The sequence below is a fragment of the Pagrus major genome, chromosome 11, assembly GCF_040436345.1.
Source record: "Pagrus major chromosome 11, Pma_NU_1.0".
In the NCBI taxonomy this organism is placed as follows: Eukaryota; Metazoa; Chordata; class Actinopteri; order Spariformes; family Sparidae; genus Pagrus; species Pagrus major.
In genome coordinates this window covers 1,858,885-1,881,541 of record NC_133225.1, presented here as the reverse complement: position 1 = coordinate 1,881,541, position 22,657 = coordinate 1,858,885, and the positions used below count along the sequence as shown (strand labels likewise).

General features: G+C 43.5%; 1 protein-coding gene across 3 annotated transcripts in view; it reads right to left on the bottom strand.

The window, feature by feature from the left end:
- Nucleotides 1-22,657, bottom strand: part of pik3r3b (phosphoinositide-3-kinase, regulatory subunit 3b (gamma)) — a 185,707-nt gene that overhangs the window by 114,330 nt on the left and 48,720 nt on the right. For all 3 annotated transcript variants that reach the window (XM_073476042.1, XM_073476040.1, XM_073476043.1), the window contains exons 3-4: nt 13,252-13,326; nt 12,192-12,269 (exon numbers count right to left, since the gene is read on the bottom strand). In XM_073476042.1, the coding sequence (XP_073332143.1) occupies nt 12,192-12,269; nt 13,252-13,326 (153 nt within the window). The remainder of the gene's footprint in view (nt 1-12,191; nt 12,270-13,251; nt 13,327-22,657) is intronic.

The following is a 22,657-nucleotide window of genomic DNA, read 5'->3' as shown; positions in this document are numbered from 1 at the left end:
TCTATTCTTCAGTTAGTACAAGTATAATTTTCCACTTTTCATACAGGCTATAAGTTGTCTGTTGTGCTAAGCTAGGCTCATAAAGCTAAGTCTCTCTGCTGGATGAAACAAAACTATCCCTGTTACTCTGCTTTTTTTCTGTCAGGCATTAAAACAGGAGCGCCTGGTGATCACCTGGCTGTTACTGACACTACGTTAAAAAACATTTACATAAAGTTGAGCCTGAAGTGCAGGTAAGCAGCTTTTGTCTCGATGGAGACGTAAAATCACCCGTCAATCATCAATAAAAGTCTATGTTTAGCTATTAAGTGATTCAATGTTCAATGCAGCCAGGACTGCACAGATCTGTACACTGGGGAGACAAAACAACCTCTGAGGGTCAACTCCTCAGCTCCAGACTCTGCTGTCCACTTACATCTGAAGGAGACAAATCACTCCTCTGAGGACAACAGTGTAAACATCTTGTCCAGAGAAGACAGATGGTTTGAAAGAGGAGTAAAAGAATCCATCTGTGTCAAACTGGAACGACCGTCTTTGAACAGAGGAGGTGGCCTACGACATTACTTGTCACCCACCTACAATGCTGTACTGAGTTCTCCCCCCAGACAGCTTAACAACCATTCACACCTGGATTCACCTAGCCTTAGCAACCCACATGAAGGCCGGTTTGACCAACAACCCACAAGTGGCCCTAACGACTCTGAAACTCAGAGCTCACATGTCCTTAACGACTCTGTAAGGACACTCCCACACAGAGTTTAAAAGCCTGCAGCTCCCCTCCAGTCAGTTAGAACTGAAGAAGTCTGTTGGATGAGAGCTGAAACGTCTTCAACTCACTGAAACACGTCCAGTTGACTACGATACAGCACCTAGAGGTACCATTAGACTGAGAACCTTCATCAACAAGTTTAGGAACACTTTCAAGTACAAACAACTTCATTTCAAGCACAAAATGTTGCTCTCGTGAGATCCAATAAGATCTCACTGCAGAACAGGTGTATTTCTGGAACTGACCCTCAATAACTGTCCTCGAGCTGCATTGTTACGAACTGACTGGAGACGTCTGTATGTCGTCTTGCATTTCTACAGCACTTTTCCCGTCTACTGACTGCTCAAAGCACTTTACAACACTTGTCACATTCACCCATTCACACACATTCATACACTGGTGGCTCAGGAGCAATTTGGGGTTCAGTATCTTGCTCAAGGACACTTCGACATGCAGCTGGGGGAGCCAGGGATTGGAACCAGGGACCTTCCGATTACTAGACGACCCGCTCTACCTCCTCAGCTACAGCCGCCACTTCTGTGTGCATCTTTTGGGAGAAACCGAGGGGCATTTTTACGTTCTGAGGACGGGGCTTGCTTTAAATAAAGTCCATTTCTTCTCTGAACAGCACCGTGATAACCCAGAACACAGACCTGAACAAGACAGTGATGGATTTAGTAACGAAAAAAGGCAACGGAAGGGAAAGAAAAGAAAATATAGACAGAAACATTTGTTTCTCACTGACCACAGGCAGAAGTGCACAGAGTTCAGTGTGTGTGTGTGTGTGTGTGTGTGTGTGTGTGTGTGTGTGTGTGTGGGAGATGTATGTGTGTGCATATTTGTGTGAGTGAACCCGTTCACCTCTCTGTCTACCCATCTGTCCTTGGCATTCTGCTCACACACACACACTGGTATCACAACATGGACTCAGGGAGATGCAACAGGAGGACAGAGAGACAGAGAGGAAGAAGAAGACGAGGAGGTGAAGAAAACTCTCCAAACTGGCAGACGAAACAAAGACGAGTGAAAAAAACTGAAGCGTACTGCAGAGGAAGTTCATCCAAAGGCCAACGTTTAATAATAGGTGATAGAGAATTTGGCATTAAAGCTGAAAATCAGAAAAAAAAGCACATTTCTCTCACAGATCTGGTTTTTATTCGTTGGTCTCACTGAGTTGATACCCACTCAGAAACCCAGCGCTCTGATCCGAGAGAGACGCCTCGTCAGGTCATAATTCATAAAAAACCATCAGACCAAGACACGAACGGGCCCCGTCTCATCTCCGTCGCGTTACGGCCCGGCACGGTCGCCGGGGCTAATCACGGCCAAACTATCCAATCAATTTTCAAAACATAACACCTTGTACAGACTCGCGATCTACAGCAAGAAAAAGTCAGAAATATTACCAATAAACAGACTTAAAACAGATCAATTAGCAGTTTTACTACACAGCCAACTCAATGACGCTCCGCTAGAGTAACTAGTAACTAGAGCAGTGAAGTTGCTGCACCGCTCCTCTAATATCAGCTCAGACTGGCAGGGTGGGGACGCAGGTTGCTAATGTTAGCCTATAAAGCAGCGTGTTCTTGCGGCCGACCTTGCTTTTCTATCTCATCGTCATCAGATAAAGGGAAGACAACACTGTGATAATTCCAGGATTGTCACAGAAACACAAGATAAATCACCACAGCTTAAGACGGTATATTGGAAAATGTTCAGACGATGACTACTGATGACGTATGAGGCTCCTGGAAGGTTGTCTCATTGCAAAGAGGGAGATTTCAACCACCATCCCTTGTAACTCTGCTCTGAGGGGCGAGGAGGCACTCGAAAAAGACGGGTTGGGGTGATAGATGGAAGTGGGAGCGCACAGAAGACCCTACTGTGCGTCATTCAGTCTTTATACTTTGGGATAGTCTAAAGTCCTGCTCTAATGTTGATTTACATTATCCATAATCTACAATTACCACATAAGTTAAGCAAAGTAGAAGTGATTTAAATTAAGTTTTGGATCCGTCTGGATGAAACTAGTGGGGATACATGTCAGACTGCACCATCAGCCCACCAATCCCAACCGATGGGGTCGTCTGGATTAAGGCTGCGTGCCACAGAGAACAATCTACCTGTCGGATAAACTCAGGTAAAATATTTTCAAAAGCAAACTGAATAAAATGTTGGTGCAGTGAGAGAAGAAGAGAACAGAAGATGTCTGAAGCTGAGCAGTGTGTGTTTCTAACAGACGGTGAAGCCACAGGTATCACTTCAGTCATCATGTTACAGAGAGACATATGGCTGAGATAAGATCTGAGAGAGGAGAGGAGAGGAGAGGAGAGGAGAGGAGAGGAGAGGAGAGAGGAGGAGAGAGGAGAGAGGAGGAGAGGTGAGAGAGGAGGAGAGAGGAGAGGAGAGGAGAGGAGAGGACAGAGGAGAGGAGAGGAGAGGAGAGGAGAGGAGAGGAGAGGAGAGGAGAGGAGAGGAGAGGAGAGGAGAGGAGAGGAGAGAGGAGGAGAGAGGAGAGAGGAGGAGAGGTGAGAGAGGAGAGAGGAGGAGAGAGGAGAGGAGAGGAGAGGAGAGGACAGAGGAGAGGAGAGGAGAGGAGAGGAGAGGAGAGGAGAGGAGAGGAGAGGAGAGGAGAGGAGAGGAGAGGAGAGGAGAGGAGAGGAGAGGAGAGGAGAGGAGGAGGCAGTAACATACAGTGTTTGCAGACGGTGTGTCAGGATGTGTGTTGTCAGACGACACACTGGCGCTGTGAGAGAGATGACATCATTGATTTGGATGCTGAGTGCTTGTTCAGTGTTCAGGGAGGAGGAGGAGGAGGAGGAGGAGGAGGAGGAGGAGGAGGAGGAAGAGGAGGAAGAGGAGTGAATTTTCTGTGGGTGTGATGTACATTTAACCAACTTGAATACTGCAGCCAGCAGCTCGTTTGGTGGATGTGATGTTTTCTGTTCTACCTCAACAGACTCTATGCAGCCTGTTATTACACAGAGGTATAAATGTGTTGTTAGATAACTGGTTAATATTTAAAGCTGCAGTGGAAACATCAGATGGTGTTTCTGATTTGTGCATCAGTTTTTAGTTCATACTGCAGCTGCCCTTATAAAGTAGGTCCTGTTGCATGCAGCATGTTAACAACTGGGACATACTAAGTTGTCATAATGTTGATCCCCCTCTTGCTAATACATCTGTCGCCAGTCAAATACAGCCTGGTCAGTGACTCACTGCTTGAAGCGTCCCTCGAGTGCAGCAGTAAAAAGAGCAAAGTCAGGGGGTAGTAGGACGGGTCGTACACTGGAGAGCGTTCGTCCCCACGAGTGAAGAGTGATAAACAAAAAAGCATGATCTTTCCCTAAACCTAACCAAGTATTTTTGTAACATTAATAACAATCCAAAAGTCATAATATGCCATTACATGTCAAATGTTTGTCAGCAAGTTTTATTTTGAAAGTCTACCCGGACGAGAGGGGAGGGTAGTTTGAAGCTAACCAAGCTGTCGCAGTCTGTAGCCCGAAATTCAAACAGCCGATGTGTCGTTCCATCCACTGTGCAGAGGACTGTGGGACAGAGACGCCAGAGAAACATACTGGATCACATACTGCAACCTGCAAACCCTGGTATACGTATTCGGACATAATGGATAATGGGTGAAACTATGACCACAGACACAAACGTCAAAACTGGACGATCCGCAAAAACATTAAGAATATTTCCAAGACCAGCGACGCCTCTATTAAAGTTTTAGCTTTCTATAATAGTCACAGTTATAAAAAGACAAACATTAACGTAACGTGACGTGAACTTCGGCTGCAATAAAGTGAGGCAAGCTAACCCGTCCATCCATCATCCCTTCACCTGCTCACTTTCTGTGTTGTTACATAACGAACAATGCACATCGGTGCTGGACATAAAAAGAAAGCTTCAGCATTGTCAAACATGAGAATAATTTCTAGGGATAGAGCTGCATATCTGCTGCTGCAGTTCACCTCTACTGATGGATAAATAAAATGAGAAGACACACACAGATGTGCATCTGCAAAACATGCAGAACATAACCACTAATGTAAAGAACAAAAGGCTGCAGAGAGGAGAAACAGACTTTCCTTTCTACTGCACAACTCGGCCTTTGTTGAAGAATCACTCATCAGTTTCACTAACAGACACTCAGACACACCTCTGCAGCCACAAGCTCTTCTGTTTCCAGCTCACGTCCAGTGTGCATCGGCGTGTCGGTGTATCAGTGTGTGTGTGTGTGTGTGTGTGTGTGTGTGGTTGCACTTCTTCGCTCCCCAGCTGACTGTAAAAACACCGGCTTCTAATAGGTTATTGACGGGCGCCAGAGGAAGATGATGACATCACCTCCGACCAATAGCAAAGGACCGGGACCGACAGACGAGAGAGGACGGACGGACGGGGAGGATGGAGGGATGGAGACGGAGGGAGAGGATGGAGAGATGGAGCGGAGTAGCTCTTTTAATTTGTGTTTTGCTGAACTCAGCGGCTCCTGTCAGCGAGGCGGGGAGGGGAGGAAAAGGGACGGTGATGAATGAGTGAATAAAAAAAGGGAGAGAAAGAGATAGAAGATGAGAAGGGAAGAGAGAGGGGGGGATTGAAGAGTACATAAAGGAGGAGCAGTGAAATAAAAGATTATTTAATGGCTCCACAGCTGCAGATTGGTTGATGGGCTGTTAGCGGCGAGCAGTTAACGGATTGGATGGGAGGACGGGGAGAGAGAAAGTACGTCTCCATCTGAAGCCAGAGAGGGAAGAGGACGAGCTGAGAGGTGGTAAAGTTTGAGATATTATGACACACACAGAGATGGTTATTGATTGTGCATGTGTGTGTGGGTGAGATGCAGCGTGTCTGTATATGTTTGCATGTACTTATGCATGTGCACACGTATGTGCTGCGTACGTAACAGTGTTCTGTTTGAGAAGAAGAATATTCTGATACAGCCGGCGCCAACATGACTCATCGTTTCCAAAACAGACTGCCCACTCTGTGTGTGTGTGTCTGTGTGTGTGTGTGTGTGTCTGTGTGTGTGTGTTGTTAGTATATCAGTGCAAACCTCATACACGTTCTAAGTGGGTCAAAGTGTACAAACAGACACACACTGAAACAAATACACACAAACCCCAGCAGGGATGAGAATGCCCATATGTCCATTTATTCACAGACGCCTTCGTGCTTCCATACTTGTGAGGACACTCGTTGACATAATGTTTGACACTAACGCTTCATCTGAACCTCAGTCTGATCTTAATCAGAAGTCCAGTCTTGACCGTCGATAACCCCTAACCCTACCAAGTACAGCCACATTTTCAAAGAACTGCTGTCACTTCACCGAGCAATTCTGCCGTCGATCATCTTTGATCATCTCTTAAACTGAGTCGACTATGTGCACTTTGTTTTCTGTCTTGTCTTTGTCTCTGTGTACACTTCAAATGTTGATGGAAACCTGTTTAACAAATGTCTGTAAAATAAATATACTGTTTTTTTTCCACTACATTACAAAATTTCCAAAAATTTAAAATATTTCCTCGCTGTCCAAAGAAAAGGTCCCTACTTGAAAAACACGTCTTCACTGTCCACAAATGTTTTCTTTTACTTTTGCAGAATATCCTTTGGGAATAAATGTCCAAACTTTAAAAATGTCCTCACTGTCCAAAATGTATTCACTTTTGCATAAAATTTAATCTTTTTTTAAAAAAACTAAAACGTTCAAAATGTCCCGATTTTCCCCTTAAGATGACACTAATGTCCAAAAATGTCTTCCCTTCCCTAAATGTCTTTTCAAGTGTCTTACTGTCTAAAAACTGTCCTCACTTTTCATTATGTCTTCACTTTATTTATTTTTTCCATAAGTGTACCAAATGTTCCCAAATTCTGCAGAATGTCCACTTTCCAAAAATGTCAAATTTTCACAACATCTCCAATTTTCAAAATATTTTCACTTGTAAAAAAATATGGCATTTTCTACTATATCATTAAAGTCTGAGCTTGTCCATTTCCAAACTTTTAAAAATGTCCACACTTCCCAAAAATCTTTTCACCTCTAAAATTCATTTTCCAAGATGTCATTATTTTCTCTTTCCTACACGTCCTCACTTTCCAAAATGTCCTTACCGTCCAAAACATGTCCTCACTGTTGTGATATTCTTTTCACCTGCCACACATGTCGTCACCCTCGAGGTCTGAAAGTGAACCTGGTCCTCACAAAGATAGAGGAGCAGTCACACACACACACACACACACACACACACACACACACACACACACACACACACTCAGAGTTACTGGGCCAACACACTGAGCGATGTGTGGGCACGGCAGAACCAACCGGCTAAAAAAGGCTAGCTATCACCATGGCAACGTCTGGGCCGTGTACCAATCACAGGTCAACTAGATGAGGTAATGTTCTGAGAAGCTTTCTGAGCCTGTGTGACACACACATGCACGCACACACACACACACACACACACACACACACACTTTGATCGGAAAATGCTGTACGTATGCAGCAAACCAACAATATACACAAAGGATACACACACACACACACACGCACACACGGATCAATTAGACGGGATCTGAAGCAGTGGAACGACCTGAGAATGCAACACCTTCCTGTTACATAACAATCTTCCATAACTCATATGCAGCACAAACACAACAAAGAGCCGAGCTCTGCAGCAGCCTCGCTCTCCTCCTGCAGAGCCGCTGAAGCTGCACCGAGCTCCAACAATGATCCATGAAACGAACCAAACCGGTTCTGATGGAGGTCGTTACTGGATCTCACTTCAGTTTACATGTTAACAAGATGTTCTGTGTATCAGTCCTGTCAGATATGATGAAGATGATGCTGCAGAATCTGTCCGGACGTGAAGATCTCCTGGTTAGAAAGTCGATCCGATCAGCAGAATAAATGTGAGCGAAGCAGGTTTCTGCCAAACCACAGAGGAGTTCAGACCGAAGTAAAGTGTTTCTCTGTGTTGCTGCTCTGTTGTCACAGCTGTGTGTTTAAGGTGTGGTTAGCTTGAGGCTCTAACACCATGATCCATCTTCTCGTGAAAAAAAGCCGTCTCTGTCTGTGCGTCCTCGTGTCGTTTATTATTACATTTATATATTTACATTTTCACACCGATACACTTGGATGGAGGACGAGTCTCAGCCCAGAACAGACCGTTAACTTTTGGTGTGGATCCGGATAAAGGGACAGATTCTGACTTTCTCTAACCTCGTGTGATAGAGCACTATCGCTAATTTCTCTTACGGATCTTTATGAAAGAAACCAGGTGTATCCATGAGTGACTGTCAGCCAAACAAGAGTTTTCTTATCAACCCTCCACAGTCAAACCCAAGACACTCGGTTACATCGGCGTCAGGAGTGTTTCTTTCAGTCGGGCCATTATTAGTTGTGTTTTCCTGGCTTCACTTCCTCAGTAAAGCCAGCTGGCTAACTTTGTTTCAAGCTCCAGAGGCTGAACATGTGGTGCGACTGATCCCTTCGCTGGTGATGGGGACAGTTGGAGGTCAGGGGGGTGACCTGGTGAGACTTCTGTCTTCAGGCGGCGCTGAGACAGATAATCAGATGAACAACTAAACGAGAGAACATCACAGGCTTCATAAGAGCCGACTTAACGGCAGAACAGTTGTATTGGATTACATTGTTCAGTCGTATTCACCGACTTCTTTCTTCTCTCTCCTTTGGAAACATTTGGGATAATGTAAGTACGCAACTCAACAAAATATAGAACAAAGGTCTGGTTGTTTTCTCCACATTTGAAGGCAGTAATCTCATATATTATATCTTTAAACCAGGATACAAAGAGACTTGTCACACAGCGCAACATTACAACTTGTTTTTCATCTGACCTTCATCTCATCTGCCTGCTCAACTCAAACACACTGACAATGAGAGACAGAACAGAAAGAGATATTTCTATATGTATCAAGTGTCTCCTTCCTGTCTCTCGCCGTCCTTCCTCAGGCGTTCTCACACATCATCAGATCATCCTTCACCATTCAAACTCAGCTTTTCCCTTCGTGTGTGTTCGTGTAAGTTCACGGCCACACGCCAGCACAAATCTTTCACAAAAGCACTGGCTTGTCATATATATTCCATAGGATCTGTCCCTGTCGATTAGACCGCGCACTGTGCACAAAGCCAGTGTGAATGCAGGATGTCAGCGGCTGCATTTCTCTGCATTTTCCACCGAAACACGCGTTGGATTTCTCCCATGCAGCCCCCTTTCTGTCTCAACATATATGTGGGTGTGCGTGTCAAGCCTGCATGCTAAATTCCTCTGAGTGCCGACATGTCAGCTCCTCTCAGTCAATTACTTTGAGTATGTGCATGTCTTTGGCCCCATGCTGACCTCTCACCAGTGCCCAAGGAGGCCAGGTGTGTGTGTGTGTTTGTGTGTGTGTTTGTATGTGCATGTGTGTGTCTTCTTCCACGCTAAATCCATTCTTCCTGCTGAATGAACTGTATTGGATTTGTTGAGTTTTCTGCAGAAAATTGGACGAGTACTGAGAAAAATATCCATCATGACAAATCATTTATTCTCATTTTAAGGTCTTATGATCTGAATGCTTCCATTAAATAATCATCTGGATAATAGATTTAAAGGGAAATTCCCCCATTTCAAAGAACCTGGCTCTGATTTTTTCGTAATTTCAAACATTACTGGAGAAAAAAAAAAAACAGGAGTCAGGAGTTCAAAGCTGCAGCAGGGAATCATTTCTAGTAGAAAGGCAGCTGTTTCCTCGCTAATAACATTGCGAAAAATCATTTTCAAGATCAAGAGCGTCCCATGAGTTCATGGTAGATTTGCCTTGTGCCTAATGGGATGATGATGATCATTTTTCTGAGGTCAATCAACAGCGAAAAGCCATTTAAGCCATATTTTGGCAAAAAAGTAAATAAAATATAGCAGCCACAGAACTCACACCCTGAATATTACTGTACAAGACAGTATCACTCTCTCAAAACTCCCCTCCGGTAAAGTACAGTAACATATTGGTTCCTTAAAAACAAACCAGGGCTCCAGACTGCAGCTAAACATGTTCATTAGTTGCACTGGTGCGTCTGAAATCAAGCAGGTCAGATTAAAAAAGAAGTAGTCCTAAAGAGTATACAGCTGCCTTTGAACAAATATTATACACATATTTTCTGTAGATTATTTTGTCGGCATATAGCAGGATTTAATGTACATTTCGCACATGTGCTGTGCATGTCGGGGTGTGTGTGCATGCGTGAGACTGCACAGCGTACTGCTGGACGATTATCGCGGCCGATATTCAACATTTTCACGATCATTTTTTCTCGTCATACTGTCGATAAAATGAATTCAGTCTTGATGGTTCTGATGCAGGATCCTCTCACACGATGTCCCGCCCACAAAAACATCTGATTGGTTCGACTGTACGTCACATGTAACATTTTTTCATCATTCATTTTCATTTTCACCTTTACTGCAAATATATATCAGTTCCAAATATCGGTTATTGGTCGGTATTGGCCCTGAAAGATCCATATCAGTCGACCCCCAACGTCCACCATGACCAGGACAGTCCAATCAATGAGTCAGCATGTGACTGTACAGTGTGTGTGCTCCTCCTGGTGCTGGTGTCATAAGTGTGTATAAGGAACAGACCAACTGAACAAAGTGACTTTAACAATCAATCCATCATTTACCTGAATGACAGAAAAGTTAATGTACTCCTGAAGAAAACCTACAAGTTATTAACTGGTCACAGTCTCGACCAACATACGACAGAGAAAATGGAGGCACACAATTAAAATCAGAGTAATGATTTGATTTGATGCCGGCGAGTCAGACTGAAGGTTTACATTTCATCTGCATGTCAAACTATACAGTTAAGAACAACTTCAACAGCTGCACTAAACCTTTCTGCAGTCACCACAGCAGCACACTGTCAGTGATGGTAATCTTCTCTGTCCTCCCTCCTCTCCTCCTCCTCTCCTCCTCCTCCATCCCTCCTCCTCCTCCTCCTCCTCCTCCTCGAGTCCAGAGTCTGATTTTGTCAGTTCCCCGCCTCGCTCCCAAAATAAAGTACGGAGTCAGAGCACTCCCTGGTGGTGCCAAACCTGAACTTCAGCAACTCAAACTCGGCCAACTTTTTTTTTGTCTTAGTGATTTCGGCTCCACTCGGCCTCAGCAGCCCGATCCGATCCTGTACTGTCTCAGCGGGAGTCCGTATGGATTTAAACACAAAGAGCAGAGCAGGAGAGGAGCTGAGGGAGCTGTGACTGTCTGCTGTGAGACACTTGTTGCTGCTACAGTCTGTTACAGTGCAGAGACTCACAGGACTTCACACTGATTGTGCTGAAAGTCGAGCAATAGCACAAAATGTGTTCATGTCGCTTTGTGACAGCGTTCACCTTGGGTTTTCTTACTTTCAGCCGCACACTTTTCAGACATGGACTTTGAACATTGCAGGCTTTTCTCAAGGGATTGTGCTGTGAATGGAGAGTCAGGAGGTAAAGAAAGACGTTTGTCCTCTCCTGACCTGTGCTGCGCAGGACAAAAACACATTTTTATAGACTGATGTGAGCAGAGAAGAATCTCTTCTCAAAGTGAGAATGGCTCGTTTTAGTGTGCGTGCTTCAATAAATGATTTCATTTTTCTCAAACAATAAACTTTGCACTGCAGCTGCTGCTGCTGCTGCTGCTGCTGCATTACAATTCATTTAACTGCACCCAGGTGAGACTTGTCGGACGTGTTACAGAAAAGTTCAGCTTATCACAGACTTTAAGGACTGTAGAAGTGACTCTGGTGCTTCCTCAGACCAACATGTTAATGTAACAAACGTCATGTCTCCAGCTGCAGTGGATGTCCACAACACAACTATAATGACAGCGGGGAACGATATCATTTGGATCACTTTCAGAGCAATTTGATGAACGATCAGCCAATCAGAATACAACCGAGATTACAGGGTCATCAATCAGTTTGATTTTGGGGACATTTTTTGACAAAATAACCCCACAGGAGAGCTCAGAGTATCGGTTTCTACCTGCAGTTGACCTCTTTTACGGAAGTTAATTGATGGCATTTAGGAAACAGCTTTCAGATGGTCTACTCGACTTAGTCTTGGATATTTATACAACTTATTAAATGCTTATTGATGTACAGAATATCAGGCTGCACCTATAATTAATGCTTATCCTGTACACCTGTTCTGGCAGTGTATGACATCTGTACAGGATGAATGACTGATCATATATCAAATATTAAACATCGTAAAGCTCAGAGGGAGATACTGAACCCATCAGCAGGTTCCAGAGCCAGAAACAACATCCGAAACCAAACAATATTCAATTTAAAATCACATAAAACAAAAGAAATGCAGAAAAATATCTGTCGTTCAGTCAGACGAGTGATGTCGTAGCGTATGTACCTGAGTCCAGAGCCTGTCGCAGCTCCGCAGGTCCGCTGGAGGACGGAGCAGCTCGGTACAGAGACTCACTGTTCAGACCTGCAGAACAAACCGAGAGAGAGGAAGTCAGCTGAGAGAAGGATGTGTGCCAGCCTGAAAACGTGGCTTTTCCTTTCGGCGATGACACACTGATGTATATATTATGCTTTACAGATGATGTAAAGTCTCGATTATGGCTCCAGGTTACTGATGTCGAGTTAGATTACATTTTTCAGTCCTGCTGAATTATAACATGCATCACCTGCTGCCCACAGACATATAACACATTAATACATCATTTCATATATCAGTCACTTTAGGACGAAATGCTGTTAAAATGAGAACATGGATCTCAATCTCACGTCTGTATGATGCATACAAGCTGGAGTCAGGACATCGTTAGCCTAGCTTAGCATTATAACAAGAAACAGCTCATCTGCCAAAGTTTAAAAATAGAAACAGACTTCTTCTGTTTATACCTTTCACAATAAAAGTCCGGGATATACCAGCTAACACTGTGTTAATACATAAAAGAGGGAGCTAATAGTCACTTCAGTAAAAGCTGAGTTAAATAGCTTACAAAGTGTTTTTATTAGTTATTCAATAGTCAGTGTTTTATTACAAACACACAAAATAACAAAGATGTTTGTTGTTAATTTTAGTTCTCGTAAAGACAAAAAATCGTAATCAGCTGATCAGACTTTTAAAAATTTGGAAATTGGCGAAGAAACAGAACTAAAGCCAGAACAAAGGCTTATAAAGGTTAATTAATCTTTTACTATGAACTTATTAACGGTTTTTTAATTTATGATTTTATGATAAAAAAAACACAACATGTTTTTTAGCGATCTCGAGAGCTGTTGGCCGAGACGCAGGCGACGTGAAGCGACAAACAGTCACCGCTGGTTCCTTCATGTCAGTTTAGTGTGTCTGAACACACACACATCACACTCAAACACAAAGTGAACTAATCCTTTAAAGTACGTGTTGATGTTTAACGTTGTTCCTCGCTGAACATCTGTCTGTGTTTCTGTTCTCTCACCGTGTTTCTCGACGGCCTCGATGAGTCTCCAAACCACCACAGGCGCCGCGTCGGACAGAAGCTCCGCCTCCACACCTGAGAGAGAGCGAGAGAGAGAGAGCGAGAGAGAGACTTTTATTAACTCACACAACAACAACAACAACCGCGGCTCCCCCAACTATTTATTTATTAATGATGTACAATAAACTCCACCATTAACTTTTAATGTTCCTGCCGTCTGCTTCCCATAAACATCTTTTCATTTTTTTTTTAAATACATTAAAGAAGGAAAGTTTGACTGCAAACTGTTTTCTGCACAAAACAAAACGACACTATACATTTAAAAACTGTCGGGAGAGAGACGTCGAGAGAATCTTAATTACGACTGTGTCTGGAAATCACCCGTGAACATTACATTAGTTATTGTTACACTGCGTTCTGCTAAATCACATGAGGTGAAAAAGAAAACTTTAAAAGCTGGAAATAAAACAAATAATCTCTTTCAGGCCGCTGAGCAGCCGTGAAGAATACTTCAGTTATCATCCACAGTTATTAAACTGAGAACATTTCTGCTATCCATCCATCCAAACACACAAACCAGAGAGTGTGTGTATAAGTGAGCACGCATGTGCCCTGCAGGGAGTGTGTACTGCTGCCTGAATAATCAACGCACGCACGCACACACACACACACACACACACACACACACACACACAGCAGGATAAAGACCTTGTAAATGTCAGTACTGAGTTCATACTCCGGTCAAAACTTCACATGCCACAGGCTTAGGGCATGACATACACATGCACACACACTCACACATAGACACACACGGACACCAACACACTCATCTGCATTTTATTCTTCATCCTCTTAAAACGTTGGACATTTTTTCAGAGATCTGTTCCCACACACAAAGAGATGTGTTCAGCTCAGCTTCAACAGTTGAATTGAATCTAATTTTTTTTGGGATTCAACAAAATTAAGTTTATTTTTAGACGTGTTGATATACAATGACAGTAAAAATATCCGTATCAGGAGAGACTAAACTGACAATAAAAATAATCACATATGTGCAGAAATGAAAACATTGCGCCTGTGTTGACTGACAGCAAATCAGCTGGAGTGGAAGTGAAAAGGTTAAGCAACACGTGGGGATTTGATTACAGCCCACAAGCTCCAGCAGCAGCTGTCATAACATCCACTATTGGGAATCAATTAGATGGAGGAAAGAGACAATTCTCCAATTAAGGATCACTATGCAAATGTCTCAGCTAACACAGGATGTATTGTGACGGTGGAGAAAAGAGAGGGTGGAGTTGAGGTGATGGTAGATACGGAGTAATCAAACCTTCACATGGAAATCATGAGGTTGTATTCTCAAAATGTGAAGGTAAGGACACAAAATGCCTGAAACTGAAGTGTTTCCTGTTGTCAACACCTTGTGAACTTCTTGTGGACTCAATATCACATCATTGGGCCACCAAACTTCTCATGAGGTAAACTCAACCTGACGTAAAAGATCCACACATACAGTAAATGCTTTTAATAGATACTCATACAAGCAAAACGTAGGTGCAGAGTATTGTTTGTCATGTTTTGTGTTTAAGGGAACACACCCAGCCACTCTCTGAAGTACTTGGGGGAATTTAAAATGTAGAACTACAACCTATAAAACATGGATAGAGACACAGAAGTCTCCGGATCTCAAAGTGATTTGAAAAGACGTTATTTACGACCTTGACACGTGGTGAAGCCTGCGCACTTTTAGCTGATCTACAGTAAAGATTTCAACTTTTAAAAAGGTGCCTTTTCCAATCAATTTAAGTTCCCAGCTACTTCAGCGGATAAAGAAAGAAAACAGGGCATCATCTGCGTACGATGATCCCTTCAAACATATTGCTGTTTCCTGCCTCACCACAGCACTATTTTCCATTCTATACGCTGGTTTTAAAAAAAATATGATACAAAAAAAAAAAAAAAAAACAGAATTTTGAATGAAAATACTCAAACTTGTGATTTAAATCGAGTTTTGTCTTTCCTGTAATATTTTTGTGTCAGCCTGCTATGCTACATATTAACGCTCATGCATGAGACACGTGCATATGTCATCTACAATGAATTACAAGTTTCTGCATCAAATTGGATTCTTACTGTTACAGTAACACCACAACGCAACACTGACGGGGGATTTGAAAAGTTCTTCATTTTCGCTTGAAGAAAGACTAAAAGAAGAGAATAATATGACCAAGTCCTACTTTTTAACTTTGTTTGATGTATTATTGTTATAAATAACTATAAATGACATACTTCAGTTGCTGGGGATTTAAAAGGATTTGAATTCAAAAAGCAGATTGGATCAAATTCTCAACCATAACCTAGTAATTTCTTGCTTGATCTCTCCGTCTAACACACCGAACTGTAAAGCTATAAAGCTTTCCAGTGTAGTGAAATCCATACCATGGCACATACAGCCTCTCCACCGCTGCACCGTTAATAATCCACTCATTGTATTTTTCTTCTTTGTTCTATCACAACTCCCTCGTCCTCCATCTCATGTTTTCTCTCTTCCTCCCTCGTCTCCTCCACCACCCATTCTCACCTCTCTTCCTCTCCTTCATCCTCTTATTCATCGTCTTCACGCCCCTGCTCTCTCTCTTCTGCTCACTTACTCGTTCTCACTCTGACTTTTCGGCTCAGCGACTCGCTCGCTCTTTTGTTGTGCTGTTGACAGTTGTGTCACATCACAACACACACACACACACACACACACACACACACACACACAGCTGAGTGACAGTCATGCCGAGTTAAATGACACGAGTCCTTTAATGCTCACACACACATTCGCATAACCTCATGAATGAACCAACAGCCTTATTAATGTAACTAAAACAAACAGATCTGCTGTGTTTACAGGTGTACAGACCTGTATCTGCTGCACTGATTGTGTTCTGCATTGTTTCACGTGTGTGTGTAAGTGTGTGTGCGTGTGTGTGTGTGTGCGTGTGTGTGTTTGAGCAACGAGAAGCGGCAGAGGAATTTCCGGAGATATAGGTCGTTAAATGTACAGTGCTTCCATTAACGTCACTGTCACAACGCATCACAGAGGCAATATCTCACCCGGAGGAGAGAACGAGAGGAGTGAGGAGGACAAATGAAAAGACGGAAACGAAAGAAGGACAATAGAGAGGAGGACAAAGAGAAGAGATATAGACAAAGGACAAGAACGGGGAGAGAGAAGAGAGGGAGAGGGGAGGACAAAGGAGAGGTGAGGAGGACAAAAAGAAGAAGAGAACAAAGAAGAGAAGAGGAGAGACAATAGCAAAGAGGACAAAAGACTTTAGGACGGACAAAAGAGGGAGAAAGAGAAACATATGAGAAGGACAAAAGCAAAGAGGACACAAAGACAAAAGAAAAGAAAACAGAGACAATAAAAATGAAAGACAAGAAGAGGACAAAGAGAAGACAAGAACAAAGGAAGAAGACAGGAAGACAACAGACAAGGAGACAGAAAAAAGACAAAGAGGGAAAAAAAGAGAGAAGCAAAGGATGGAGATGAAGACACCAGAGAGCAGGACAGAAGAGGTGAGAAGAGAAAGGACGAAGGCTGAGCAGTCGTCCAGCTCTGCAGCAGATCAGCCTCCTACCAGCTCCTATAGAGGACGTATGGAGCTGCACACAAAGGCTCCACACCAACATGTTAACACACACACACACACACACACACACACACACACACACACGAAGCAACACACTCACTGTGCGAGCCAGATAAACAGGCAGACACACACTCATAAACATAATACTGTACATACACAGCTGACAGAGACAAAGAGAGGGGACAAAGACACACAGTGTGTGTGCCAGGATGTATGTGTGTGTGTGTGTGTGTGTGTGTGTGTGTGTGTGTGTGTGTGTGTGTGTGCGTGTGTGTGTGTGTGTGTGTCCTCCCCTCCCCTCGGTCACTGAGGTGTTCTGCCATTAAAACATGCTCCATTGCTCCATACTGCAAAGACCATATATACTGCACTGGTATACACAATAAACACACACACACACTCCTGTCCTGCTGCATGAGCACAAAGACACACACACACACACACACACACACACACACACACACACACACACACACACACACACCAGTGTTTCCCCACAGACAGCTGTGGTCTCTGATCAGCACTGTTTGAAATGATTTATTGATCACTGTTGGCATTATGAAGAGGACCCTGAACCGCTGTTCTTTTCAATTCAAACTGATAACACACACAGACTTGCACAAGAACCTGAACATCCAGATATGAGAGCAGAGTTATAGATTGAGATGCCTACATTACACTGAGACGTTCGCTGCCTATGGCGGCTGCAGATAACTCATATATCAGGATATTCCCTTGATGTATAATGCATCACATTTAGGTCAAATACTCAAACACTGAGAATGAAAGAGGAAATTCATTTATTTTTGATGTTCACATGAGATTATAAGTAAGTTTGATCTTTATCCCGAGTCCCTCTGCACAGATTCAGAGTCTCTGATCTTTCCTCCTCTGCCTCCTTCAGACAGGAGAGCTGCTGAGCTGAGTCCTGCAGTAACATGCAGTAACGTGCAGTGACAGCAGGGGGCAGCTGACTCCAGGCCTGACCGGACGCTGCAGCCGCCTTTTATCTGACAGCTGCAGCAGAGGGAGGTCACAGCGAGCAGAGAGGTTCACTTCTGTCATCTCAGGAAAACAAAAAGATCTTTTCACTCGCACTGTTCCTCTATTAAAGGTGACGGCGTGAAACTGAAACCTGGATCAGACGTGACGAAGGTCTTCTGAAAAGGTAAACTGACTTCAGCTGGTGCACCACCACGCTGACATGATGTAATCAGGTACATGAAAACTGCTGTAGTGAAGCACAGAGTTCATCTTTATTCTCTTTTTTAAATATGAATCCTATGATGAGGTGGTGAAAGTCAGCACATTGTTTCCTCCAGGAGAAGTTCACGTGTAAAAACAGACTCTGGTAAAAGCAGAAGTACTGATTCAACTTCTTTACTCCAATAAAAGTAATAGAGTACAGGCTCTGACATGTACTCAGAGTATCAGGGTAAAAAGTCTCCCTCTCTGTCTGTTTACGTCTTCTTATGTCTTAGGTTGACATCAGTCTTGTGATGTTGGGAAATGCACATTTTAGCACAGACTACACAAAATTTAAATTGATGCCACCTCGGCCCTGCAGAGCTCACTTCAGTGTAACAGTACGTAGTGTTTAAGACTGTTTTAGTCCCCCATCATCTTGTCTCAGCCCGCCCCTGGTATCCTGACCAGTTCGAGTTCACAGAGTCACAGTGAGACGTTCACAAATAGCGATCTTTTTTTTTCCTCCTGTTCTGCAACAGCCGTAAAATTAAGTGCAGGTCTGGATGTGAGACAGATAGACAGGTAGAGAGGCAGCGGGATGAGGTGGAGAGCCGAGGTGACCTGCAGGCTGCTGGAGCGTGACGGCCGCATCCTGTTACCAATGTGAAGGCTTGAAATGACAATCTCCTCTCTACCACCGCTCATATCAGTCTCTTCCTCCTCCTCCTCCTCTTCCTCTTCCTCTGGTAGTCAGTCGCTCCTGTTTGTCCTCCTCCTCTGCTCTTCTTCCTCTTTGTCTCTTTGTTCTGTGCTGTTCTTTGTTTCTGCTCTCCAGTCCCTCTCTCTTCTTCAGTTGGTGTTTGATGAGGAGGTCATTCATCATGTGGCTCTTTAGATGAAACAAAGATCATCTATGAATGCACATGTTGAATGTCTGAGCTGGACTTGTTTCAAAGACTGGACACACTGCCTTTACTAAACCTGTGTTACCCACACATATAGTTTACGCCGAGGTATGTTAACGCCTGCCTCAGTGGGCTTTTAAACCGATTACAATCAGAACATCAGGCTCCATGCAAATGCAGCTACTGTTCAGGTTTTTAATATCGTTTGTTTCAGTCTCACTTTTAAACTCAACGCTCACTGAACGATGTTTTATTGCTGCTTGAACGGAGATTTAGTGATAAAAAAGTCGAACAAAAATACAGATGTAGTGGATTTAAATACAGGCTCAAAACAAAGACAATACACATGCCTGTTGATTTCATCTGTAGAAATCAGTTCCCATGAAACTTCTCCACCTTTTAACGAGCGCTCGCTTTCCAATCTCAGCCTGATGTTCCTTCCTCTACAGTGTGTGTTGAATCTTAAACAGCGTGCAGCAGAGACCCTCTGCAGCGCTGCTATTAGCGGCTAAGCCTCCCGTAAAAAGCCCAGTGAAACCTTGATCCTCCATCTCCTCCTGACCAATCTCCCATGACAGCCTCCCGCCTCTCTGCTCCCCGGGGACCCTGACAGACAACCGGGGGCCACGAGGCCAGCATGCACACACACACACACACACACACGCTTACTGTATGTATGTGCACGGACATGGACACACACCTACATATGCATACATTTGCATACATGCATACGACTATACTCGTATGTAGGTTTGCAAACATGGATGCTGCCTTTGTCTGGAAATTCAACTTTAGATTAAAAAACACTGATTAACATTCATAAAACAGGCAGAAACAAGCTAAACGCTACAGATGATGTCTCTCACACAAACAGATGCAAGTCATTTGTCTTTCTTTGTGAGCACATTCACTGCTGTGTCAACACACCTATATTACTCAATATACATCCCAACGCACATTTAATCTGCTTTCCGGGCTGACAGAACCATTTCCACCTCGATATGAGCTTCCTTCTGCGCTGGAATATGTTGATTATATATTCATTTCAGTTTGGATGTGCTGACTGTGGAGATCACTTCGGTTGTTTGTCTTTGTTCAGACAGAAACAACAGACATCAGTCCACATTAGAGAGCGAGGACATCAGACAGACACAGTTATTCATGCTACACAACAGCCGGACACTGGTTTGTACGCGTGTTACGACACAATGACGATTATCTGCAGAGACTTAAAGGTTTCCTGTTGAGTTTTCTTGAAACAAACAAAATGTACGATTATGTTCAGCGTTACTCAACAAAACTCTCGTTGGAGGAAAAGCTCATTTATATTTTTAAGCATAATGTATAAGTATTATGAATCCTGTCTATTGGATGATGGATGTGAAACGGTGGCGTGTCCTCACGTGTAACATTAATTACACATTTGAGACCCTGTTGAGCAGAACGTCAGGTTGTTTGGTAACATGAAGACGTGATGACGAGCAGCAGGAGGTGTGTGATCTATCAGAGGTGATAAATGAGACGAAGGACAAAGAGTTTGTACGGACTCTGAGAGGCTCAGACTCGATGTGTTGTTCAACTCTCACCGACTGAAAGAGATTCTGGTTTAATTTTATTATTATGTAACTCTGCGTTATGTAATGTGATCATAATGTAACTTTATGAGCTCTGACAGGCCAGTAAATAAAGGAGATTATTGCCTTGGAGGAGAAAACACCTGGGCCGACGCTCTTCCTGACAACCAGGATGTTTTGAACTGTTGCTTCTTGTGTAGAAGAAAGAAACATCAGACTCAAATCTGGTTTCTCAGATTTCCAAATGTCCTTGAAATGCTGCGTGATGGAGACTTTCTCTGCTCACAGCAATAACTCTGACCACAAAAATATAAATGTGACAGCACAGTTTTCAGTGATGGATTACTTCTCCGTGCACGTCGGGTTTCATAACGTACTGAAACGGTCTGAGTCCAGCGGCTGCTGGGAAGGAAATCCATCTGAAAACGTACAGAATGATTTGGAAAATGTTCGGCAGTAATTTAGATCAGAACCGACTGATTCACACAGAACCACTGAGTCACACATGCTGATTGGAAACAACCTGCTGTGACATCGCTGACCGGGTCGTGTTCAGATGTGCAGCTTAAAGGTTTGAAAGAGGCTGTGCAGTGATAGTATGCATGTATATGTATGTTTTCTGTGGTTGAGTTTAGGTAACGACCTGGTCGAGGTTAGAGATCGATCGTATCCATGAACAAATGAAACCAACACACACTGTTGGTAGAAAACAGTGTAACACATCAGTCAGACACTTTAACCCAAAAATATTCAATCATTTGTGAGGACCAGCAACACACACAGACACAATAGGGGAAAGTAATTAAGTAAATTTACTCGAGTACTGTCGTTGAGTATGATCTTCTATCAAAGACATGGAGGCTGTGTACTGTGTAGCAGAGATATCTATTGAAGTTAACACGCTAACCAGCTGGTCATGATTCGTCCTGTCTCGTAATATCACTGTAAGCTCCCAGTCTGGTCACTAGCTGCACTGCTAACTGAGCTAACTGAGCTAACTAGCTAATGGCAGCAGTTAGTGGTTACTGTGGTGATGTGCTGCCCCTCATGTTTTGGAGTGACCTTGACAGGGTGGACTAACAGACTATCAAACTACCAGGCAATGAATTTAACAGCTGACACCTCAACGATTAATCAATTATTGTTGCAGCTCTTCTGCAAAGTTGGTGATGATTGTCTGTGAGTTTGTCCTCATGAGCAGCACCTCCAACCTGACACTCATACTGGCTGTCATTTCATTACAATGATACAGATTGTTGCCACATTAACTAAGGAGGAGATAAAGAACAAAATACACACAGTCCTTGCCAAAGCTAAAAGGCTACGGTAAACTAAGTGTCTCCTCATGTCAAACTGTCCAAATATGTTCATTTCTAAATATTTCCTGCTGTAAGAGAAGAAACATCACAAACCCAGAACAGAAGAGAAGCTCCAGCTCTGAGTGTTTGGCTCCTGATGCATTCGTAGCATGAATCCTTCAGCTGAGTGTCACACTGACCTCTGACTGTCAGCAAGTGTTTGTGCATGCATGATGTGTGTGTCACACATCACTCGCACCAATTTACATGTATGTATGCAGCAGCAGCCGCAGCAGCAGCAGCAGCTGTCCATACATTTGAATGTTTTCTGTGTGTCTGTGATGTTTCAGACCACGGTCGAGTGTTCCTGTGTATGTGTTCCAGGATCCGACCCAAATCCAGCGTTTGGCGCAGAGTTCAGGTTATTTCTGCCTGAAGCTTTTGCCTTTGGCTGAACTCCACATCATTGGGAAACTCCCATCGTGCCTCTCTCTTTTTATTGGCCGACAACAGCGAGAACAAACTGGAACAAAGTGTCACAGCCAACCAGAGCGAGAGCCAAGAGGCCGAGCCCAGAGCGAGGGTGAAGAACAGGGCGGGGTGTGTGTGTGTGTGTGTGAGTGTGTCATTGTGGAAATTATTGGTGTTTCTACCAGAATCAGCCATGAACCATACGATGAACACAAACAGTCCTGATTGGGCGACAGGAGTCACAAACCAACTCCGATAAAAGTTGTAAAATGTAAATAAAAACAGGACGCAGTCACTTACAGACGAGCTGATTACTGACAGCAGTTTGG